Source organism: Juglans microcarpa x Juglans regia, chromosome 3D, assembly GCF_004785595.1.
Source record: "Juglans microcarpa x Juglans regia isolate MS1-56 chromosome 3D, Jm3101_v1.0, whole genome shotgun sequence".
In the NCBI taxonomy this organism is placed as follows: domain Eukaryota; kingdom Viridiplantae; phylum Streptophyta; class Magnoliopsida; order Fagales; family Juglandaceae; genus Juglans; species Juglans microcarpa x Juglans regia.
Window position 1 is genome coordinate 21,904,101 of NC_054598.1, and position 25,642 is coordinate 21,929,742.

General features: G+C 34.6%; 2 protein-coding genes and 1 long non-coding RNA gene across 4 annotated transcripts; 1 reads left to right on the forward strand and 2 right to left on the reverse strand.

The window, feature by feature from the left end:
- LOC121255812 lies at positions 1 to 19,796 on the forward strand. The gene is made up of 3 exons (XR_005938855.1): positions 1 to 11; positions 17,455 to 17,460; positions 19,665 to 19,796. It is a non-coding gene; the product is annotated as an uncharacterized LOC121255812 (long non-coding RNA).
- LOC121255811 lies at positions 823 to 2,245 on the reverse strand. Its single transcript, XM_041156341.1, has 2 exons — positions 1,894 to 2,245; positions 823 to 1,401 (listed from the first exon to the last, which is right to left on the reverse strand). The coding sequence occupies exons 1-2, from the start codon at positions 2,059 to 2,061 to the stop codon at positions 871 to 873; spliced, it is 699 nt and encodes a 232-aa protein (XP_041012275.1). The 5' UTR covers positions 2,062 to 2,245; the 3' UTR covers positions 823 to 870.
- On the reverse strand, positions 19,681 to 25,642 carry LOC121255810 (protein NRT1/ PTR FAMILY 8.3-like). 2 transcript variants are annotated; one of them, XM_041156340.1, is made up of 6 exons: positions 25,503 to 25,559; positions 22,437 to 22,533; positions 22,149 to 22,366; positions 21,123 to 21,679; positions 20,426 to 20,636; positions 20,071 to 20,321 (listed from the first exon to the last, which is right to left on the reverse strand). In XM_041156340.1, exons 1-6 carry the CDS (start codon positions 25,557 to 25,559, stop codon positions 20,217 to 20,219), a joined length of 1,245 nt encoding a protein of 414 aa, XP_041012274.1. In that variant the 3' UTR covers positions 20,071 to 20,216. The 2 variants fall into 2 exon arrangements, with proteins under 2 accessions (XP_041012273.1, XP_041012274.1); XM_041156339.1 differs by having other exon boundaries at positions 19,681 to 20,636; positions 25,503 to 25,642.

The following is a 25,642-nucleotide window of genomic DNA, read 5'->3' on the forward strand; positions in this document are numbered from 1 at the left end:
GCTTGGAATTGGTTTATTCTGAGTGGGTATACTTTTATGATGGAGCATGATAGTGGAAGCTATGAAGATCTTCATCCAGGTGGAGCATGGTTGTGGGACTAGCCAAAGTCGTAAGGTGGAAATTATTTAGTTTGCTCCTTTTTGGAGTCCCGCATCGATGGGATTAGAGAAGAGGGGCAAGGCTCATAGCCTATATAAAGAGGCTTAGCCTCCTTGTTTAAGTGCACTAAGTCATAAGCTTAGTTAGTAACTTGTGACTCTAGTAAAATTCATCTGTTGTCATTTTTTCTTGTAAAATAAGAAGATGTGAGAGTTGAAGTTTTGCTAGTAGGGAAGCTTTGTAGGTGTCCTTGGGATGAGGAGAAAAATTGTGTGATTGTAACAATTTTTCATACAATGAATTTTCTTTTCTGGGTCTGATATTTTTTGAATGTTTTGAGAGTTTTCCACGTAAATTCTTGTGTTGTTATTATTTCTCTGTTTTTCTTAATATTCCTACAAATGGTGGATCCTGGAGGGTGAATTTTGGAGGTCCAAATTTCCAACACTTCCCTATGTACCCCGTTCCCCCAAATATCAGGATCTTGTTCTTCATACATCTCTCTCTCTCTCTCTCTCTCTCTCTCTCTCTCTCTCCTTCCTGATAAATTATGAGTTCTGTGATTTTCTTCCTCTTCTTCTTCTTTTTCCTTCTTGCTGTTGGTTTATAGCACTTCACTTCCTTCCTGTTGGAACGCCACCTCCCATAGCAGATGACTCCATTTATTGCTTAATCGGTGACAACTCTTGGAACGCCACCTCCCATAAAAAATACAAAACAAATCAATGAAAAGGAAATCCAATTCATACTATAGATAAATTAGTCTACAATTATGCTGAGTCCAAATTTCCACACTGAAACACCTTCCCATTTCCACACTGGTCCAGGAAATCAAGGTTGTAAAGAACTGCCACCATTGTCACAGAACACAAGAAAACCAGTACTGGCCCGAAGATCCAAAGTAGCAAAGGAAGTGCCACATAGAAAATCCTATTGCCCACAACGCTTAAAAGGTAGCCCTTCTCTAAAACATCAGAAACATACTGTGGGGTCGTTACGGACATAGGGTCCTCGAGGATGCTAACAAGGATGTTTACTTTGTTTAGAAAAGTAATAGACATGGAGAGACTGAAAAAGGAGAATAGGAAGATAATTAGAAGGGTGGCATATTTTAAAGATAGCATGAATTCCCCTTGAGCCCCATAAACAGCGTCACTAAGTGGCTTCTTAACACTGTATGTGCTACTTATGATTGCTGCGAGGCCTGCGCATAGAAGGATGGAGGTGGTGGCCATTAAGGTTGATCCCATGATCATGTTCCTCAGGGTTTGGACTGCCAGGATGCTCCTTTTGTCAATGTCCTGCCAACAATTCAAAGGTTTTTTTTGTTTCAAATAGAAATTGGCACAAATGATTCAATGCATACATGGCTTATAGTACACTAGCATCATGAGTCCAAAGTAGAGTGATTAGAATCTATTTTTACTCTCTCTTTTAATTGATCTTGTTGCTAACTTTACTGTTTGTATCATACCTAAAGCACAATAACTGATCAGAAAAAAATACTTTTGAAGTTATTGCCGAATTTAGAAATTCTAAATGAGAAAATTAAGATAAATACATGAAGTGTATCTTACAATATTTATTCATATCCGCGTAAACTTCTTGAAAAATATTCACTATTCAATAAATATTGTAAGACCATTTGACGCAGCGAGATCGACCACATTGGACCAAGGACCGGTCATAATTTACTACGATTGTGCTTATGTGGGTGCATGACAGTATAAGTAGGTGCTATGAGTGTGTGAACTACATGAAAAATCTGGAAAAAAATGATTAATTTATGGTACCTTCATCATCGCGGGGACCCAGAAGCGCTGTGCCTTTGAATATGTTCCAATGAGGGTGGTGAGCGGATGCATACGGACTCTATACCAAAGCCATGCGTGATAGGCAATGTTTATCAGCACACCTGAAGGCACAAGCACCATATCCAGATAACATTTCCTCCATTCCATCTCTCTCTCTCTCTCTCTCTCTGTGCGCCTAGCTATTTCACAGCTTGCATGAATTATATGTTTGTCTTTGGACTATATCTCCACTATCTATAGCTAGCTCTATATATACAGGCAATATTCCAACGCAAAAACAAAAGAGATGATCAAAGCAATCCCAGTTACTCTTATAACTAAATATAAGATACCGAGAGTACTAGCTAATGGGAGTTGCATATAATATATGTCTAGGAACATATGTGTGTGTGTATAAGCCTAATCTGAGGGAATATTATTGCTTTCCAATCTTTATGATACTTTGTAGGTAGAGCGCCTAGGGCATGATCGAAGGTGGTGGTGGTGGTGGTGGTGAAAGCCATTTGCCTATGGTATATGGTATAAATACCAAACTGATTGAATGTCACTAGTATATTATTTAGGAATATGCTTGTCAATAAAAAGAGTTTTTCCATTTTCATCATCTTTCAAGACGAACAATATGTCTCGACTGTTAAATGCTTTTTATTTTCCAAAAAATTAAAAATTAAAAATCTTATGCTTTAATTGGACCTCAACATTTTCACAATCATAATTCCAATATTCACTTTCAATGTATCCTACCATTTCCAAAGAGATATATATAAGGGGTTTTCTTTTAAATAGAAAAATAATATATCTAGAATATCATACTTTAACACAACATTTTAAACTTATAATAACTGTTTTACGATGAAGATGAATATATATGGTATAGACAGACGTACATGCATGATTGTACGTGTCAGCATTAATGTGATGTTCACTTGGTGCTCGATCCCCTTCTAGAAATGTTTGGTGTGTATGCAAAATTCGTTTTCTTTTGTTTATACCTTATGGTTGGTCTGTTTTATACCCGGTTTGGGTTGAGAAACCATATTAACTTATCTTATTTTATATCGTCTTATTTTATTATTATAATTTTTTTAGATTTTTATATAAAATATAATAAATAATTTAATTTTTAAAATTTAAATTTAATTTTTTAAAATTTTAAAATAATAATAATATTTTATTTAAATTCATCTCATCTCATTTTTGAAACGGACTAACTTCTTCGCTGTTTACTTTTATCTCTGCTTTTTTCTAGACATGAAAATTCTGTTTCTATACGGAAGCTCCAGCGTGGCCAATGGGGGAGGCCAAGGCCGCCAATCGAAAACTCTTTATCACTATCTGGGTGTATTCCACGTATATATATATATATATATATATATATATAATACAGTGACATGAATTATCTGTTTTGAGTGACTCTTTCAGATCTCCTAATTTATTCGGATATTCCTCTTTCCATGATTCGACATTTTATTCTCCTGTTCAGAACAACTTATTAATTTAGAATATTTTTTATAATACTTTATACATTTGAATTATATATATATATATATATTATATATATATATACACACCTGGAAGAACAGAAAAACAACTCTGCTATAGTTACACGGCGTTGGGTACCTTTTTTATTAGCCACATCAGCCAATATTATTATAAAAAAAAATAGTGATTTCAGAAAATCAAACTCATCCCAAAGCTAACGCCAAAATTAGTCTGAGAAGAACATCAAACCCATCCCAGGAGGAAAAAAAAATTATTGTTTTGAAAATAATTTTTTGGGTAGCTCTTTTAGGAGTGATTTTTTTTTTTGGGAATCCTGTTCTTGTTTGAATATTTTGAATGTGTTATTGTTCATGTTCTTGTTCATGTTTCTTCTCCACTCGAGTTGCAAGCTTATGCCCAGTGGATGCTCGTTTAGGAAAAAAAAAAAAAACTCATATATTCAAACTTACCTAAAAAAAAAAAAAAAAAAAAGGCTGAGAAATAACACAACAAAATCACCCAAAGTCATCGAGTATGAGAAGAAGAAGATGAGAACAACCTAACATGTATTCGTCTTCGTTGGTAGACAAAGAAGATGAGAAGAAGACCCAGCCCTTTTCTTTTTCGTGTGGAGCTCATTTCCATGCTATTCTAGCAAATGGTCTAGTCCTCAAGTTGGAAGATTCGTCTACAAATTCAAACCAATTCAAAGCTAGGACTCATCCCAAAGCAAGATCAAAGTTCAGTCCAACAAGATGGGGTGCTCTGTTCGTGGGTAGACGAAGAAGATGAACCTGTCGTTTGGGTTAAACACAAAACGTACCGTTTCAATTTTTTCACGTGCAGGGACGGATATGTGGGGGGTTCCCACGCTGAAGTGCAAGTAGACATTTTGAAAAAACAAAGATATGATCTACAATCTTCTTCCTGTCTTACTACAATCATAGTGTATGGAGAAAACCAAGTAGCAAATGGGACTGACAATTTTAACTATCATATAGCTCATTAATCAAGCCTAGCCTCTCTCACAAGCCTTATCTCAATAATCAGTTAACTCAACTAGTATGTAAATGATATTTGCAATTATAGATTGTGCAAGCAATACGTATTTTTTTTAAATAAAGTGAATAAATATAATATTCATGAAAAAATTAATTTTTTAATAGTAAATCCTACTTTTTTTCAAAAAGACTACATACTGCTTAGACAATCACTCATGTTTTAGTAAGTGGCCATTTGTTTCAAGTCATTCAAATTCTTATCTAGTCAATCGAGTTTGGTTATTTAGGCCTCGTTTGTTTTTAGGAAACTTATTAACTCATCTCATCTCATATCATCTAATTATTATAACTTTTCCAAATTTTCATACAAAATAAAATAAACAATTCAACTTTTTCAAATCTCAAAATAAAAATAATATTAAAAAAATATATTCTAACAATATTTTATTCAACTTTTTTAACTTTAATCTTAATTCATCTCATCTCATCTCATCTGCGAAAACAAACGAGGCTTTTAACCCTAACTCGACTCATACAATCAATCTATAAGCCAATCTCTTTCATTCGAATTCATGTCAAGTTATTATATTCGATTTAGGTCATTTGGACTCATGTCGGGTCAACTTCCTTTCATCACTCCGGTCTCTGCAAAATCATACACATTTTTTAATGGATCCACTTCAAATATTACATGAGATTATTATTAGATTTATAATGAATTCCTTGCTACTTGGTGTTTAAAAATACTAGATGCAAACATGCTAAGCACTAGTTAAAGTTATTTAAGTGAAAGATAAAATATTAATTACTTTAACCTGCCTCAAGCTCTTCTTTAAGAGGGTATCAACACTAGGAGTCGTTTGGATTGAGAAACACTCTCAATCCATGCATCTCATCTCATAATTACAATTTTTTCAAATTTTCACACAAAATATAATAAACAATTTAATTTTTTAAAATCTCAAAACAATAATAATATTAAAAAATAATATTCTAATAATATTTTATTCAACTCATCTAAAACTATCACATCTGATCTTAATTTCAAAATTTAATGGTCTTTCTATTAAAAGAGAGACCAAGAGCAATTTATATAGCATGTCAAAAGTAACACTTTCTCCGATGATAGTTGCTCAAGGCCCCAAAAAAGTTATAAATATTTTAGTATATTTAAAAAAACTATAATAAGGTCCAAAATAGAATAAATGTTATAAGTTTATTATAATGATGATGATAGTAAATCGATGCATTGATGAGTGAAAAAAACCTACAATTCTTTCAAAAAATAAATTATATTAAAAGATGTCATGTTTTAGGTTATATTTGAATAGTGAGTTGAAATGAAATGAGATGAGTTGAGATAAAAGTTGAAAATTGAATAATATATTGTTATAATATTATTTTTTAATATTATTATTGTTTTGAAATTTGAAAAAGTTGAATTGTTTATTGTATTTTATATAGAAAATTGTGAAAGTTGTAATGATGAAATGAGATGAGATAAGATAAGTTGATGGTGTTTCTCAATCCAAACTGAGCCTTAATCTAGCCGTATTGCAGTCCCAATGTGTAAAATGACTAAATTGTCCCCATTTTACAGCAGGAAATGGCTACATTACCCTTCTTTTCAACCTAAAGCAAAACAAGAAAACATTTGAATCTCTTCTGCAATACGCCTCACGCCCCCGACCAAATCTCCACCATCATCAACCACCACAACCCAATCTCTTCCACCATCGACGGAACAACCACCTCCACCATCGACGGAGTCACATACTCAAGATTTGTTTTCTTTCCGATTTTGGGTGTTTTAAGCATAAAAGTGCCTTTTTTCGCCTTCCTTACACATATTTTGGTTAAGATGTTGTTGTCTTACACATATTTGGTGTCTTAAGCATAAAAGTGTCTTTTTTTCGCACCTTTGGTGTCTTACGCATTGTTGTTTTCTTTCCGAAGGTTTGGTGTCTTACACATCTTTGGTGTAATTTTTAGCTAATCTGCTATCAACCCATTATAAATTAATATGTCTTATTATTGAAATAAACAGAGTGGAAAAGCTTATCAAAAGAAAGCAACGAGTTACTCTTATGAGTAGACTAACCTCGCCCATTCGATGATTATAACCAAAGACAATCTTCCAATGAAGATCACCTACAGGATAAATATATATTTCCACATTAATTTTTGCTGATTTTCTTCGAAAAATAAAATAAAATTGGATATCATGATCCTTAATTAGTATTACCTTTGCCTTTTTTTCCTTATGACAATTTGTTTTCTTTCCCATTTTTAGTGTCTTACGCATAAAAGTATTTTCAAATGTTGTGCGCTGTGCTCAAATATTTTGGTTAGTGAGATTATCTCATATTTGGTTAGTGAGAAAACATAACTATCATAAGGAAAAAAAGTCACTTGGAACAATTTTTTTATCTTTTAATTTGTAAACTGGTTTGCATATCAAACTGCTTAAATATATTATGAGTATTTATTTAATTTTTTTTTTTTTTTTACTTTCATGTTGTGCTTAAATATATCAATATTGTTCTTGATGGACAAAAGGGAAGAAAACACATCTACTACTAGGTGACCGTTGTTTTTTTCAAAAAGCAGTACTCCAAATGTTAGAGATGATGAGGAAGTAACTAATGATCATGATGTAGTACTGGGGAATGATGATGATGTGGTTTCAGAGCCAACGCCGGGAAATGATGATGATGGGGTTTCAGAGCCAACATCGAAAAATGATGATGATAGGGTGAGAGCCAACACCGGAAAATGATGATGATGGGGTGTCAGAGCCAACACCGGAGATCTTTTTTAAAACTGAGCAAGAACTAATTTACTACTAAAAGGAATATGGGAGATAGACTGGATTCGACATAATGACTCAAAGAAGTAAAAGGAAAGATGATGGGAGCATTAGATATGTAACGCATGGTTGTGCCCGTGGTGGTAAGGCAAGGAAACGTATTACCAACCTTTCTAAACCCTGCCCGACAACGAAGACTGATTGTAAGGCAAAGATTAATGCAATTTTGGTTGATGGTGTCTTAAGCATAACTACTGTCTATAATGCACACAACCATAGGTTAAGTCCACAAAAGGCAAGATTTTTTAGATGTAATCGCGCAATTGATGATTCCATAAAGAGACAGTTAGATATAAACGACAAGGCAAGCATAGGTATGACCAAAAGTTTTAACGCATTGATTGTCGAGGCTAGTGGCTTTGAGAAACTTCCATTTATTGAGAAAGAAGCAAGGAATTATATTGACAAGGCTTGATACCTTAGGCTTGGCAAATGTGGTACTAATACACTTCGTGGTTATTTTGAGAGGATGCAGTATAAGAATTATGGGTTTTACTCATTGATGGATTTGGATGATGATGGTCGATTAAAAAATGTCTTTTGGGCCGATGCACACAGTAAAGCGGCATATGGGTATTTTTGGGATGTTGTGACATTCGATACAACATACCTAACAAATAGATATGGCATGCCATTTGCCCTATTTGTTGGTGTTAACCACCATGGACAGTCAATACTTTTGAGAGCAGGCTTGATATCAAGTGAAAATACTGAAACATTTGTTTGGTTATTTGACACTTGGTTGAAATGTATGGATGGGAGCGTGCCAAAAGCTATTATCACTAATCAAGATAGAGCCATGAAAAATGTTCTTGCAATAGTCTTTCCAAACACTCGGCATAAATATTGTTTGTGGCACATAATGAGAAAAATGCCAGAGAAGTTGGGAACACATGCTGGATTTAAGTATGGTTTGAAAAGTGCACTGCAGAGATGTGTTTATGATTCTCATACTTCTGACGAGTTTGAAAAGTCTTGGGAGGTGTTTATTGACACTTACAATTTGCTTGAAAATGCATGGTTTCAGAGTCTCTATAATGAGCGAATGTTATGGGTTCCTGTATACTTAAAAGATAGATTTGGGCTGGGATGAGCATAACTCAAAGGAGTGAGAGCATGAATGCCTTTTTTGATGGATATGTACATTCAGGAACTACATTGAAAGAATTCGTCGATCAATTCGACAATGCACTGAGGAATAAATTAGAGAATGAGATGGAAGTAGATTTCCACTCATTCAATTGCACAGTTCCTTGTATATCTCATTTACTTGTGAAGAAAAAATTTCAAGAAGTGTACACGACTTCTAAATTTAAGGAAGTCCAGTCAGAAGTAATGGGGCTTATCTATTCTCACTGTGTTACTATAAAAACAGAAGGGACAATTACCACGTATCAAGTTAATGACCAAAGGGAAGTTGAAAATGGCATCAAGAAGTCAACTTTGCAAACGTACTTCAATGAAGATGAGTGTGAGGTGAAATGCATGTGTGGACTATTTGAGATGAGAGGAATCATTTGTAGGCACATTCTTTCTATTTTCGCTACAAGGGATGTCCGAGTGTTGCCGAAAAAATACATTATGGAGAGGTAGAGGAAGGACATTACATGTAGATATGCTCTCATTCGAAGCAGTTACGATGACTTAAGTGGTAAACCAACTGCTAGTCGGTACTCTGGTTTTATAAAATTATGTTATGAAATAGCTACAAATGCATGTGAAAGCAAAAATAATTCCCTGGACATGACACAGAAGCTCAAGGAAATGAATTTGATTTACACTAAATCAAAGCTACAGGCCACAGTTGCAAGCACTCATACCTCTATTGATATCGAAACTGGAAGTTCGAAAAAAGTGTTGAGTCCCCATGTTGTCAGAGGCAAAGGGAGGCCCCCATCAAAGAGGAGACAACCTACAATAGAAAAGTTACAAACCAAAAACAAAAAGAGTGGTGGCAAGTGATAGAGAAAAGATGTGAGAAGATTTAAATAATGTGATTTTGATATAATGTTAACGAATTTATGCCTAAGTTATTTTATTTTTTAGGCGCAAGCAACATCACGTACAGAAGATGTATTAAATCCCAGAGATTCAGTAATACTGCAAAGTACACCACAAAGTATTGTATCGCAACTGTCTGGTACACAACAAAGCGTTGTCTCTCAAGTCTACGTTAAATAATATTCCCTTTTGCATCTATATGTTTATATTCTTCTGAACAATGCAAAGTAGTTTGCATATTTTTACAAAATATTTCAAACTACTTGCAAGTGAACTTTGAATATCATGGCCCTCTCGATGATTGATGAAAGACATTGTAGACTGCTGCAGAAGAAATTGTAGACCGTTGCATTTTGATTATTTAATGAGATTTGAAGACATTGTAGATTGTACATGTTAACTATGTTCACAACTTCAAACTCTCATCTGTTGTATAACTCTGTTTTGTAATGAGATTGGTGGAGATTAAATTGGTTATTGCAATTTTCATCATGTTGAGTTTGCTATCATTGATATTTTTAGTATTGAAAACATAGCAATCCAAATTGTCTGAAAGCATAACAACAAATAGTTATAATATAACAAAAGATATCATAGATTCTAAGAGTTTCATACACAACTGATGGGTTTGTCCCTTGTACAATATTGATAAAGGTGGTAAACCAATATATTACTGCAACCTACTTAACAACATTACATAATTTGATACACATTTACTTAATCTATAATTGTTCTTGATCCTATCCAACAACAAAATATTATAATTGTAAGTCTCCAATACACGCAGGGTCGCATGTGTGCATAGTTAATATCTTTCATTAGACCATGAAGCTCATCCCGATCATTTTGGATATCCTCCTCTGATTTTTGGAGTTCTTCCTCTCACTTTTGGAGTTCTTCCTTTCTCTTTTGAAGGTGACGTTTTCTTTCGTAGATAACTTCTCTTCCATTTTCTACTTCAATATCTGCCCATAAAAAGAACTCACAGTATGGCCTTCCCTGCAGCAAATAACTTGTATAAATCATTTGGAAAAATTACAATGCCAAGTTTAATGTCTGAAAAAAGGTTGCACAAACAAGAGTAATTAGTGTTTACCTTTCTATTGTAAAATGGAAAGGAATAAAAAGGTCACCTTGTTCGAGAATTTTAGACGTGCCATCTCTCTGCATAAACATTTTGGATTCCAATCAACCAAACAAAATGAAGAATGTAATGAAACATTGCATATTCAAAATAGAAACAATTTTCAGCATTGTGTTATGCTGGAACTGTGTTATGCCTACAGTAAATAATATTGAGAAACAATTTAATAGTAATGCATGCATCCTGTACTAAATATTAAAAACAGTTTTTACACATGTTTTACAAACAAGTAGAGTGATGTTGCTAACTGATTCACAAATGGGTTCCATATGGACAGGACAAATCATGGTGCAATTCATACCAAGCAACCAAAAACTAGTGATGTTGATAACTCGTTCACAAATGTATTCAAATACATACACTGGAATTACCATATGGAACCCAGATTTATCAAACCAGATAAATGCAGATAGTGTGGGTAGATTATAAGTAGCATCATGCATATTGCATGCATGTCTGGTCAAGGTACCTCAATCTGTCTTAACCATGTGCATGCATATGGCATTGTTCCCTTTGTGTAGTTGTAATACATTTGGTTGTATTTTGGCATCTTCTCATCTATGCAGACAGTTTTTGCATGTGTTTTGTGAGCCAAAGAGTACCATATTGTATTTTTATCCTACATATTATAGGATAGTTCTCATGAAATAGATGTAATTTGGACTATTGAAAAAAAGGAAAGATTTCGACAGTACTGCTTTGTGTCATGTTATGGCAAACTGTGTTTGGTGACAGGCTAGAGACAATCAAGTTAAGAGTGGGACTGCATCACCCTTGATGCCCATTTGCTCAAGATATGACATGATCAAATGAAGACTGGTTAGGATAAGAGCCTAAAACAAATACTTGTAGGTTGGCTTACTTATGTGCTCTCTCTTTTTTGACGTTTTTCACATGCTTTAACAACAAATACAAGATACTAAACATACAATAAAAAAGCAATGAATCCATAAATTCCCTGACAATGAGGAGAATTACTTGTTCTCCCTTCCAACTCACATAATTTCCAGTTCTAACAAGTTCATATGAACTAACAATAAAATATATCAGCCTATATATAGTAGAATATATATATATATATATATATATGTGTGTGTGTGTGTGTGTGTGTCTCAATGTGTGTGTCAATACACACACACAAGCACCAACACTAAGTTTGGTCATCTAAATGAAAATTCTTTAATTTCACTATAAATTAACGGATCGAATGTTTCAAAATACAGTTTCCTATGGCTCAGAAAATCTTTCCAGACCCCCAAATGTCTTTTTCTACAATCCCACCTAAATAAGGGAAAACTGGGTCATACTCAATCCATGTAGACCTACTTCATCTATATATTATAAATAATCCTGTCGCATCTTTTTTTTTAAGTTCAAATCTTGCTTTCCTATAACTTTTCACCATGACATCCATGATAGGACAACTGCAAACTCATTTCTTCTTGACGCCCCCCATTCACCAGTTTCTCTATACCTTTCTACATCACAAGAATTTCTTACTTGATAAACAAATATGGCCTATTAGGATTTAAAACTTAAGTTAAACAAGCCATAATTAATAGTTAGTTATAGAACAATAACTTTGTGCGCATACAAGGTGAAAGACTTCAGGAAAAGATAAGTATTTACTCAAAATTGCAATGGCTCCAAATTCATGGCATGTCTATAGTAACATTACACATATATATGCATACTGAATTACAAAATGCCAAAAGATAAAATGGAATTATGATCATTAAAAATAAAGGGAGATTCAAAATCAGAAAGAGTACTGCAACTTATTCACAAACTGCAAATTCCCGACCAGTAAGGCAGAACCTTCCAATGCCATTGGCCTAGATAGGAAGCTTTTAGAGTCTCTAAAACTTTAAGCCAGCAACTAAATTATGGAAACCATCATTTGTCTTTCAATTATTTTATTTTCATGAATCAAAAAATAGAGAAGATAAGGAAACCAAAATCATTTCTCAAGCAAGGCTAACAAAGAAACCATAAAATGTGAGAGTGGTGTTTTACCTTAAGGCTGAAGAAGGGGATGAAGTGGACGATGGAATCGAGCAAGCAGGGGATGAATCCTAGGGCAAAAGAAACCGTTGGACTCTAGGGACAACAGGTTAGACTTGCCGGCCTCCAAACTCAATCTGACTACAGGACAACAGTGACAACGACAGCAGATTGGTGGAGACAAACTTGGGACACTTCGACTGAGGAGGGGACGGATCTTCAGGGGAGGGATTCGGATTTCAAAACTCAAAAGGGGGAGGGATAGTGATGAAGCTCGAGGGAGAGGGGGCTAGATTCAAATTACTTTTAATGAAACACGCGTCTCATTAAGCCTGCAAAGCAGTCCCCAAATGGGGACTGCAATAAGAACTTCTCTTTGCAATTATAGATTGTGCAAGCGTTACGCATCTTTTTAAAATAAAATAAATAAATATAGGATTCATGAAAAATTAATTTTTAATAGTAAACCCTACTTTTTTTCAAAAAAAAAAATGCTCAGCGCTTAGACAATCACTCATGTTTTAGTAGGTGGCCATTTGTTTCAAGTCATCCAAATTCTTATCCAGTCAATTGAGTTTGGTTATTTAGGCCTCATTTGTTTTCAGGAAAGTTGTCAACTCATCTCATCTCATCTCATCTAATCATTAAATTTTTTCAAATTTTCATACAAAATAAAATAAACAATTCAACTTTTTCAAATCTCAAAACAAAAATAAAATTAAAAAAATATATTCTAACAATATTTTATTCAACTTTTTAAATTTAATCTTACCTCATCTCGTCTCATCTCATCTGCGAAAATAAACAAGGCTCTTTTAACCCTAACTCGACTTATATAATCAACCTGTAAGCCAAGCTCTATCATTCGAATTCGTGTCAAGTCATTATATTTGATTTAGGTCATTTGGACTCATGTCGTGTCAACTTCCTTCTCATCACTCTGGTCTCTTCAAAATCATACACATTTTTTAATGGATCCATTTCAAATATTACATGAGATTATTATTAGATTTATAATGAATTCATTGCTACTTGGTGTTTAAAAATACTAGATGCAGACATGCTAATCACTAGTTAAAGTTATTTAAGTGATCAAATATTAATTACTTTACCCTGCCTCGAGCTCTTCTTTAAGAGGATATCAACATTAGGAGTTGTTTGGATTGAGAAACACTCTCAACCCATGCATCTCATCTCATCTCATCTCATCTCATCTCATCATTACAATGTTTTTAAATTTTCACACAAAATATAATAAACAATTTAATTCTTTCAAATTTCAAAACAATAATAATATTAAAAAATAATATTCTAATAATATTTTATTCAGTTCATCTAAAACTATCACATCTTATCTTAATTTTCAAAATTTAATGGTCTTTCCATTAAGAGAAAGATCAAGAGCAATTTATATAGCATGCCAAAGTAACACTTTCCCGATGATGGTTCAATGGCAGTTGCTCAAGGCCCCAAAAAAGTTATAAATATTTTAGTATATTTAAAAAAAACTGTAATAAGGTCCAAAATAGAATAAATGTTATAAGTTTATTATAATGATGATGATAGTAAATCGATGCATTGATGAGTGAAAAAAACCTACAATTCTTTCAAAAAATAAATTATATTAGAAGATGTCATGTTTTAGGTTATGTTTGGATAGTGAGTTGAGATGAGATGAGAATAAAATATTATTAGAATATTATTTTTTTAATATTATTATTTTTTTGAGATTTGAAAAAATTAAATTGTTTATTATATTTTGTGTAAAAATTTAAAAACATTGTAATGATGAGATGAGATGAGATGGGTTGAGAGTGTTTCTCAATCCAAACTGAGCTAGCTGTCTTATTTTAAATTTTTGTCTTATGCCTTAATTTTCATCAAAAAAGGAAAAGGAAGCCAAAGTTTGTGTCTTAGAAAAGGTGTGGAAGATTGAAAATTCAAGACAAAATGGAAGGATTGTTATGTGATGTACATATTTTCGTGCTTCTATTGAATATTACCATATGAATGTATAAGAATGTGCATGCAGTGATTGGTTTATATATAATACTAACTATTAGCATAGAATCTATTGATTTACATTACCTCAAGTATATTGTTAGAGGCACAGTTTTCCTGAATTCCATGTTGTATTCATTGTATTGAGGCAGTGTGTATTTATACACTTTATAAGGGAATCAATTCAGTTAGAAGAGAATAAAGTAAAGAATAAAATAACAGAAATTATTTTAGAATATACTAGAGCTAATGTAAATCAGTGGATTGTATGCTAATACACCCCTTCGAGTCCATTGGGGTGTCAACAACAGTGAGACTCATGCGAAAATTAAGAAATTTTTCTAAGACTAAAGACTTGGTGAAGACATCAGCCAGTTGATCTTTTGAACTACAAAAAGAGACTTTCAAATTTTTTGCAACAACTCTATCTTGTACAAAATGATAGTCATGTCTATGTGTTTGGTTCTGGAGTGATAAACTAGATTAGCAGAGAGGTAAGTAGCCCCGATGTTGTCACACCATAATGTGGGAGGCTGAGACAATGAGATGCCGTGTTCCCGAAGCATGGTTTGTAACCAAATTAACTCAACATCAGTAGATGCAAGAGACTTGTACTTAGCTTCTATGCTTTATCTAGCAACAGTCTTTTGCTTCTTAGAACTCCACGAGAGAAGGTGCTGCCCCAAAAATACACAGAAGCCAGCCACCAGTGCATCATCTATCATCTGGACAGCTTGCCCAGTCTGCATCTATGTTGGCTTGAAGAGTAAGACTTGAAGATGATTTAGAAAACAGACCATGACTAATTGTGGCCTTAAGGTACCGAAGTATCCTTTTAACAGTAGACCAATGAGACAACTTAGGGCAGTGCATAAATTGACATACTTTGTTTACAGCAAAGGCTATGTCAGGCCTTGTTAGAGATAAGTATTGTAATCCTCCTATAATACTTCTGAACAAAGTACAATCATCAAATTGAGGAGAATCAAACTGAGAGAGCTTAAGGAAAGTTGGCATAGGAAAAGTCATGGATTTGGCATGAAGCATATTACTCCTAATTAACAAATCCTTGATATATTTTCCTTGAGACAAAAATAAACTAGAAGCAGAATACTCAATCTCAAGCCCAAGAAAGTATGATAGTCAACCAGGATCCTTAACAGGAAAGACAGTAGCCAAATCACGAATAAGAGAATCAATAGCATTCGGTTGTGAAGAGGTGATAACCATATCATCAACATATATTAAAACAAAAATGCGTAGACCACCATGATTTAAAATAAACAGAGAGGGGTCTGCACGAGAGGCAAAAAAACCATAACCAACCAACCAAGAGCTGAGTTGTGCAAACCAGGCTCGTGGAGCCTGCTTTAAGCCATAAATAGTCTTGTTAGTTTCCACATGTAATTAGGGTAATTCGGATCAATGAACTCTTGAGGCCGCTACATGTAAACTGTGCCAAGTAATGAACCATGTAAAAAAGTATTTTGAATATCTATTTGGCGCAGGGGCCATCCCCGACTAACAACAAAAGATATTATCAAACAGATGGTGGTCAATTTCACTACTGGACTAAAAGTCTCATGATAATCTAATCCTTATTGTTGATGATAGTCGTTGGCTACCAATCTGGCCTTCCTACATTCAAAAAAGCCATCAGAGTTTAATTTGGTGTGATACACCCATCGGCAACCAAGAATATTAAAAGAATGGAGAAGGGGTACCAAACTCCATATTTGATTTTGAAGCAAGGTAGTGTACTCTTGAGTCATAGCATCACGCCATTCAGAGAACTTGGAGGTAGCTGAAAAACTGGAGGGTTCATCTAGAACAGCTACCATGGTGCTGAGACAGTGCCATTGTGGATAAGGGATCATGCCATCTGTGACAACTCGTGGTCGCGAGGAGTTGGTATGACTTCGACTAATGATTGGAGATCTTAGTGGAATGAAAGGAGATGAATCATTTCTGGACGGAATGAGAGTGGTTGAACAAGAAGAAGGAGAATCGAGACCAGGAGGGTTTTCAGAAATTGAAGGAATAGAGGACGGGGAATTAGGGCTCAAGGAGGAATTAGGGCTTACGGAAGGAATAAAGGAAGGAGACGAGAACCTAGGCTTGGGCCTAGACTGAGGATGGAGGTTGTAAAGAAAGGGAGTGAAGTATGAGTTTGGGCCGTGTTGGATGGATTGGATAAGTGTTGGGGAGTGGGCTTCGAACGAGAAAGAGGAAAGGAGACCTCATTGTGAAACTTGCATCTCTTGATATGTAAAGTCTATTTGATTTGGGTTCTAGGCACTTATATCCTTTGTGAGTGGTGCTATAGTCCAAAAAAACACAAGATATGGAACGAAAATTTAATTTGTGTTGGTTATAGGACGTAAATTGGGCCAGCATTCACAGCCAAACACCTTTAAAAAATTGTAATCCGAATCCCTATTATAGACAAGAGAATATGGGGATTATTTTTTAGTATTTTTTAAGGGAGCAAATTGATTAAGTACACAGTAGTTTCGAATGCTTCAACCCAATATTTGGTTGGAAGAGAGGCATGGGCTAATAGAGCAAGCCCAGTTTTGACAATATGTCAATGTTTGCGTTCTACTAACTCATTTTGTTGATGAATATGAGGGCATGAGAAACGATGTGTGATGCCAAGTTTGTGACACAGTGGGGTGAGGGGTTTGAATTCACCACCACCATCGGTTTGAAGCATAATTAATTTAGTATTAAACAAATGCTCAATAAAAGGTAAGAAAGTTGAGAATACTTGTTGAACATTAGACTTTAATTTCAATGGAAAAAACCAAATAAAGAGAGTAAAGTGATCTACAAAATAAATGTAGTATTTAAATCCATTTCTGGAAACTACAGGAGATGGGCCACAAAGGTCTCACTAACAAGTTCTAAAGGCTTTGTGTATGTGGCCCAACTGGATGAGTAAGCCAACTGATGGCTTTTTGCTAGAGGACATTCGAAACACTTGAACGCAGAGGGAGTGGGAGAAATGGGCAAACAATTGGTCTGCAAAATCTTAGAGACAAGTTCAAGGGACGAGTGACCCAACCATCAGTGCCATTGAGGGAGAGACGTTCGTTCACCAAGATGAGCTGAAGCAGTTGGTTGATTTATTGTTGAAGGGAAGACATGCAGTCCATTACGTGTGGGTCCAGTGAGGAGGGACTTCCCCGTCCAATTGTCCTTCACGGAGAAATGAGTAGCTTGAAATTCGAAAGCTAAAGTTATGAACACAAAATTGAAGAACTGAGATGAGGTTTTTGGTGATATTTGGAACATGAAGTAAGTTATGTAAAATGAAAGATGAAGAGCTTGAAGGAAGAAAGGAGTCACCAATGTGTTGAATCAGAAGGCACGATCCATCACCAACTCTGATTGTCTCATTACCAGAGTATTATTCAGTGGGTAGGTTGAGATTGCTCAAATCATTGATAATATGGTGGGTAGCAGCCGAATCTGGGTACCAAGTGGTGTTGAAAAGGGAGCTAGGCATGGTGTAATTTGCAGAGAAGGATCTAGGTGCTTCTATTTGATAGGCATGATCAAATATGTGCCGACATTGGAGGGCAACATGCCCTGGTTTGTTGCATACTTGACATGTGGGACGTTGTCCACCAGGTGTTTGATGATAGTTGCTTGAAGAAGAAGAAGAGTATCGACCACCACGGCCATTGAATCTACCTCAGCCTATGCCTTGTCGACCACACGAAAGAAACCTCTGCCACATTGATCTTTACAACCATGTGCACCGTAATTAACTGAGGGTTCAAAGACATTTTTTGCAGTGTGAGTAAGTTTACTTTCATGAATTAACAATAACTAATATAGTTCATGAGATGAAAGAGTTTCGGATCTTGTAGTGACAGATGTCACAAAAGATTCATAAACCAGACCTAAACCAGTTAGCAAATAAGTGACGAATTCATTATATGGAAGTGGGTTACCCATAGCAGCCAATGTATCAGCATGAGTCCAAACTTTTCCAAAATATTCAGAGATAGATTGATCTCCTCGGGAAAGGCTGGTAAGTTGAAATCGTATCTGGAATTCTTTTTCTTGAGAATGTGAAGGAAACATGGAGGTAAGAGAAAGCCATAGTTCTCTAGCAATGTTAGCAGAGAGAACATGGCTAATGACAAAATCGGAAAGGGATGAAAATAGAACACTGAGTACCAGCTGATCTGTGCGCATCTAGGAAAGAAAATCTGGGTTGGTTTTTGGTAAGCCATCTGAGATGGGAGGTAGAAATTGATCTGGACAATGGAGGGTTCCATCAACATAGCAATAGAGATTTTGTCCTCTAAGGTATGCCGATATTTGAACTTTTCATAGTAGATAATTTTCTGTTGTTAGCTTGATGGTAACAACGTGTGAGAAGGAAGAAATATTGGAAGAAGTTGGCTGTGGAAGAGAGGAGGAGACAGGCATAGCCATGGATCAAGGAGACTGCTAGTCGAGCAGCTCTGATACCATGTTAGAGGGACAATTTTCCTAAATTCTAAGTTGTATTCATTGTATTGAGGCAGTGTGTATTTATACACTTTACAAGAGAATCAATTCAATTACAAGAGAATGAAGTAAAGAATAAAATAACAAAAATGTAAAACTTATTCTAGAATATACTAAAGCTAATGTAAATCAGTAAATTCTATGCTAATACCAACTACAAATTAGAAAAAGAGATCTGAATGTTAAGGATTTACTACGGTGACTACATCGGACAGTCCCGAACCCAACTTATATATTGATCCTATGACTTGAGATATGCTAAGTTCGACAACGAGCGACGCCTTCATGTCTTGGCTTTAGTAGAGCTGCATGGCATCCATAGAAACTTTAGGGTTGCTTCCAGGGAGCAACGACCTTCTCTTAGATCTATGCCAATCTAAGCAACCCATAATTATCATTGAGTGGTGCTAGAAGTACTAAAAGACTTGCTATATATATATATAAGTTTCACATATTGATTTGCTAGCAATCAAAGTTGATCAAAAGTCAAGTCAAATCAAATATTTATTCTATTGATGATCTATCGATAGTCATATGAACTGTCAACTGAGTTTGTAACACTTATGTTATAAAATTTGTAGCAAATTTAGCATCTGAGAAATTCTATTTGTAAGCCTGCTTATTGAGACACCAAACATACCCCAGATAAGGAAGCCTCCACATCAGCTGGCGTAAAAAGATAGTGGTATTTTAATCTTTTATGACTTGTGGGATACCACAGCAATGGAGGTGTCAACAAGACTTGAACCAAGGACCTCATGAAACAACTTGATTCTTATACACCAACATATTCAAGATGTTCCTTCTGCAACCCTTCAAGCGCTTTTTTTGGTAAGAGTTTTCATAAAGCTGTAGCTTCTTGAAGAAACCTTAAGAAGCCTTCTTTTCTTTGTACTTTCTCGCAAAAACAATATACAACAACATATTCAAGAAGCTGAGACCAGCCAAAAGCAGGAAGAAATAATCAAGATGGCCCTCATTCAAGTTATCTGGTATCCATCCAACATTCCCACCTTTGGTTGTGGTGTAAGTTACAATAGTCAAAATCAAAGAGCTCAAGTAATTCCCCAATGAGTTTGTCAGAAGTGACAATGCACTGCATAAACTACGCATGGCATCTGGTGCTTGTTCATAGAAGAACTCATGCTGTCCAATGAATGTAAATACCTCTGCAGCACCCAACATGAAGTATTGGGGAATTTGCCAGAATATGCTAATTGGTACTGCAACATCTTCATCAATTAAACCAAGCTCTTTAGCAAGCTGCAATCGCTTAACCTCTACCAAAGCAGCTACCAACATGCAAACGACTGACACAAAAAGGCCAATTCCCATTCTTTGCAACTCTGAGAATCCCTTTTCCTTCCTTGTAAATTTCCTTGCAATTGGAACAATTATCCTATCATAGATTGGGACCCAAATAATAACACTGATGAGGTTAAAACTCGAGAGAGTGGCTGCAGGAATGGTGAAAGAAACTACTGTTCTATCCATCATCTTCCCTTGTTCCACAAATAATGAAGACATTTGCGCATAGACTGCGGAAAAGATAATTCCAGACGCCCAGATTGGAAACATACGAATCAAAATCTTCAATTCCTCCACCTGTGTCACAGTGCAAAGCCTCCAATGATTGGAGAAATCTCCACTTTTGAAGACAGAATCTGAGACCACAGCAGCCTTATCAAGGCACCTACAAAAAAGATGGAGTGAAAGCTTTAACAAAGCAGAAATTGTTTTGCAGTTTAGGAGGTCCAAAAAACCAAGATATTAACTTCCATGCAAGTCGTTCAGCTTTTAGTTCAGGAAATAATAACATACAATTCATAGCTCTCTAAGACGAACAATAGATAGGATGCTGCAATACAGGACAAAATAAGTACATAACATACTCCTAGCATATCTCTTCTGCAAAAATCATACCCATCCTTTTTTTATTTTTTGCAAAATTGAAAATAGCTATCATGTTTATGTAGAAGTAAACTGAATCTAGCAGCAGTCATTCATTACATTCTTGTCTGGAATGTAATAGTCATTCACATCAGCATTCCAAATACTAATAGCAGGAACAGTGACTTGTAAATGTGCGGGGTTTTTATTCCTGTCCAAATGGACAAGTTTTATGATGATCGATGATAACCATATTATTTGAGCTCACTATAATGACGAAAACGAGTACTTGAGCTCATTGCTGTGGTCCAGCTTACGAATTCCTTTACTGGTGGATCTCAAGTCTTGTGTTTCATAAAGGAGACTACTGTCCTCTGGGACCACCAAATTTCTCTTATGAAACGATGCAACCAAGACCTGGGAAATTCTTGTAAGAGGACTTCCCCCTGGTCTGTGTAATCTATAGAAGGGCGTGCCTGCAACAAAGATTACAATGCCAATAACCATAACCAATGTAGGAATGGCGTATCCAAGACCCCACCCTATATCTTCTTGAACCAAAACCACTAGACTACTTGATAGAAAAGCACCAATGTTATTGAAGAAGTAAAACCAGTTGAAGAAGGATCCCTTTTTTCCTCTTTCCCTAGGATCAGTATCATCAAACTGATCTGCCCCAAGAGGCCAAATACACGGTTTGATCCCACCGGTCCCAAGCGCAACTAAGTAGAGTCCAATAAAGAATATTGCATACTGAGCTGTAGTAGCTGAAGGACATACTGTACCCACACATTCAGCAGGCTGTAATGCAGGAATTGATGCACAGAGAGTCAATGTACACAAACCCTGTGCAAAAAACAATGAACCAAGAGCTTAGAGTTACCTATTCAAACCAAATGTAAATAGAGGCAACCAATGGTGACTATAAAGAAGAAACAACTGTGACAGACAGACAGCATTGGCGTCCTAAGAGCTTTTTTTACAGTCACTGTTTACTTCATTGAAATTTCCTTAACCTTTCTAACATGCATTGACCTAATCTAATACAGCTCAACAAAACTACATATCCAGCCATATAGTAGAATTCCCTCCAAATCTAATAGAATGAATGTTGTAGTCCAAATGACGCAATGAGAGCCATATAGTCGTTTAACTAACTATATGAAAAGGAAAACAAGAGCATAAGGCTATAGCTCTTCTGATTCGAAACATGTAGGATGTTGAAGAGGCGATGTGCTGATCAAGTGCCTAAAATTGAAATAATTCTCTGCATAGAAAATGTATACAGTTAATGGTAACTCAAGCATCTGCTTACAATAAGGTAAAAAGTGAAGAAAACTGCCATTGTCCAATATCTTCCCCAGTAAGCATCAGCTAAGACGCCTCCAATAAGGGGTATAAAATAACAAGTGCCTTGCCAAGTGGTAACATTTCTAGCAGCAGAGACATTTCCTTCATGTAGTTTGCTTTTAAGATAGGTAACAAGATTAGAGGAAATCCCATAGAAGGCCAAACGTTCACAACCTCCACTGCCTGTACTGTGTTTTACAACTGTTAATGGCAAATAATAACAGCACAAAAATGGATAGAGAAGAATCGTTACCTAGAATGAAGGGGCATGCTTTCCACTTTCCAGTACTATTCTTCAGGACAGGCCTCCCTTTAATGTCAACTGAGCCATCTCCAGTGACCTCATCATTCTGAAGAGATATCAAATAATATCAATCATCATATGTAGCTAAGGGAGGGGGTGAAGAAAATGTAGGTAAAGGATCTCCTACCCAGTTCTGTATGTTTTTTTTTTTTTTTCCTTGTTTATTATGGAATGAGTTTTTGTTGTTGGGAATCTCCCCCTTACTCTTGTATTTTCAATTTAAATTTTAATGCAAATTTTCTTAAAGAAAAAAATATATGAACATTGGTCAACTCATGCTTGGGGCCAACCCTTTAATGTAGTTTCAAAGTTTATAAAAATTAAACTGATTACAGCTCCTAGAACACCCTCTACCCGGAGCAAGAGCACTAGTACAGAGATTGAGCTTAAAAATAATCGTTTTGCTAACTAATTTTGGCTTCTCTAAAAAAGTTTCAGCTTTGTTGTTCAACTGATGTCGGTTAATAATTACTTAGTTTGACATTATAACGACTAAAAATGGGGTTTGCGATTCAGTTTTTTTTTCTTTTTAGGAAAAAAATGAACCTATGACCGTTGCCTTATGCCTAATTAATTTTACTCTGCTAGATTTTTCTTATTTATTTTGAGTCAAAAATGGGAAGAGCAAAGAGATGAGAGAAATGGGGGTAAAAAAATGGAAGAAGAGATGATTGTAAAAAAAAAAAAACTATTAAATTCTATATGCATCTCACGTTAATGGACCTTAGTTTATAAGTTCACTCTTATAAAATATTAAAATCTATGTAGATCAATAATTTCTCGTATACATTATCTAGATTAGAAAGAGAAATAGTTTACTGATTATTAAATAATAAATCGATAATAAGTAGCATATATGCTATAAAACCTAAAAAAAAAAAAGGAAAAAAACTACTTCGCCTCCCAAGTTGTACCGCTATACTTGACCGCTTGGGTATTACTTAGTGATTAAAGAAATGATTTTAAGTGTATTGGTATATTTTTTTATTTTTTAAAAATATTTAAATATATTAAAAAAATGTGAATAGAAAAATGAAAAAAAAAAAGTTGCAAAAGCAACTAACGGTCAACGACTCAAAAAAAAATGTGTGCACTCAAGGTAGATTCCGCATATCACTTCGAGAAGTCTTTTTTATATTTTATTGATATTAAAATAGGCATAACCCAAATACACATAAGTATACTAACATTACACCTAGTAAAGAATCAAATCTTTGGAAGAACTAATCGGAGGAGGTACTTTTGTAAATTATTTATGAAAAAAAAATCTAAATTTTTGTTAAATCACCTGTTGTCCTATGGTAGAAAATCTCTTCTTTGATAATTCGAGTTCGACCATTCTTAAATTCTATCAATTTTATGTAATTTGTGTGTTTATTTAAAATTAGATTCAACGAAGTTATGGAAAAGTATTAATTGAATGAGAAGTATTACAACTAGATTCTATAAAAATAAACCATTAACTGAACATGATTTTGCATGATATGTTAAATTTACTTTACAATAAAAATAGCGTTAATTACAATTTAACATACCACATCAAGTTACGTCAGCTTGTAGATTTACTTTTGTGAGATCTTTTTGTGGCTAAAATATTTTCCTAATAAAATAAGGGGTTGTTTGGGAAGTGAGATGATCTCATCTCAAAATTTCTCAAAATTTCATTCACAAGCATCACCCAATCACAAACACTTTTCAATTTTAAATATTTAATTTTTTTATCTAATCATTACTTAATCATTATAATTTTTCTAAATTTTTAAACAAAACACAAAAACGATATAAGTTTTTTCAAATTTCAAAACAATAATAATATTAAAAAAAAATTTAATAATCTTTTAACTTTATAATATTTTTATTCAAATTTATCTTCTCTCTTTTCTCAAAACTCAATAAACTATATTAGGGAAGTTTAGATAGTGAGTTAAGTTGAGATGAGAGTTGAAAGTTAAAAATTATATAAAATATTGTTAGAGTATAATTTTTTAATATTATTTTTGTTTTAAAATTTGAAAACGTTGAATTGTTTATTATATTTTGTTTGAAAGTTTAGAAAAGTTGTAATGATTAGATGAGATGAGTTGACATCAACTATGAATCCAAACAACCCTTATAAGTGTGTGGCTGTGAAATTGTGTTGAATTCAATGGAAAATAATAAAATTAAAAAATGGGTGGATCTACAACCGCCACTGAGCTCTCGAAACTCTCGGTGCATTTCATTTGTATTATTTTCAAATATTTTTTTAAAAAAAAATTATAACATCATTAAAAAAATACAAATTTAATCATTAAGTAAAAAAATAAAAATAAAATAAAATAAAAAATCCAGCGACAATACTAGCATTTTCCTTAAAATAAATATATATTTATTTGAACCAAAATTATTATTTTTAAATAGTATATTCAAATTAGAAAACCACCATAAATATCGTCTATTTTTTTGGTTATACGGTCATCACCAAACGGTCAAAAGTAGTTCCAATCCAATCAATGAAAAGAATGATGTAGGGGGCTAAATGGAAGGGTAGGCAGATTTGGTACCCTGTCAACCTTTATCGTCAAGCTTTTAGCCACGTGTCAGTCACATCTTCCAGCGACTTTTTTTTTTTGTTTTTGTCCTCCTCTTTTCTTTTGCGAGTTCTACGGGTTCAAACAGTAATTGGTGAACATCCAGAGAAATGCTAATATTTTCAACGAGAAGTACCATTTGCCCGGGAAAGTAAAAAGGAATCTGTGTTGCTTGGAAAATTTGTAGAGCCATGTCTTCTAATCTGGGATACCCCCCAACAGAGCCTTGATTTTTAAGAAGAGGCAAGAATCCAAGGCCACAAATTGGAGATTTACGGCCCGATCGAGCTCAAGATGGTGGAGCTCAGACGATAAAAGAATGGAAGAAACAAACGCACTCACTCACGCTAAATAAAGCTTGGAAAAGAAGTTAAAGAGATCACATAGTAGAATTATGAGATGCATAAACAGAATAAAAGGAGATGGGGAGATCATGGGTTGGAACCTGCTGAAGAGCATCATCTTCCAAGAGGAATATTCTCTCTTCGTCCGCAGCAGCCATCTATCTATCTATATATCTCTCTCTCTCTCTAAAACCCAAAGACAATTAATAACAATTGAGGAGGAAATAGAGTATGCCAAAAG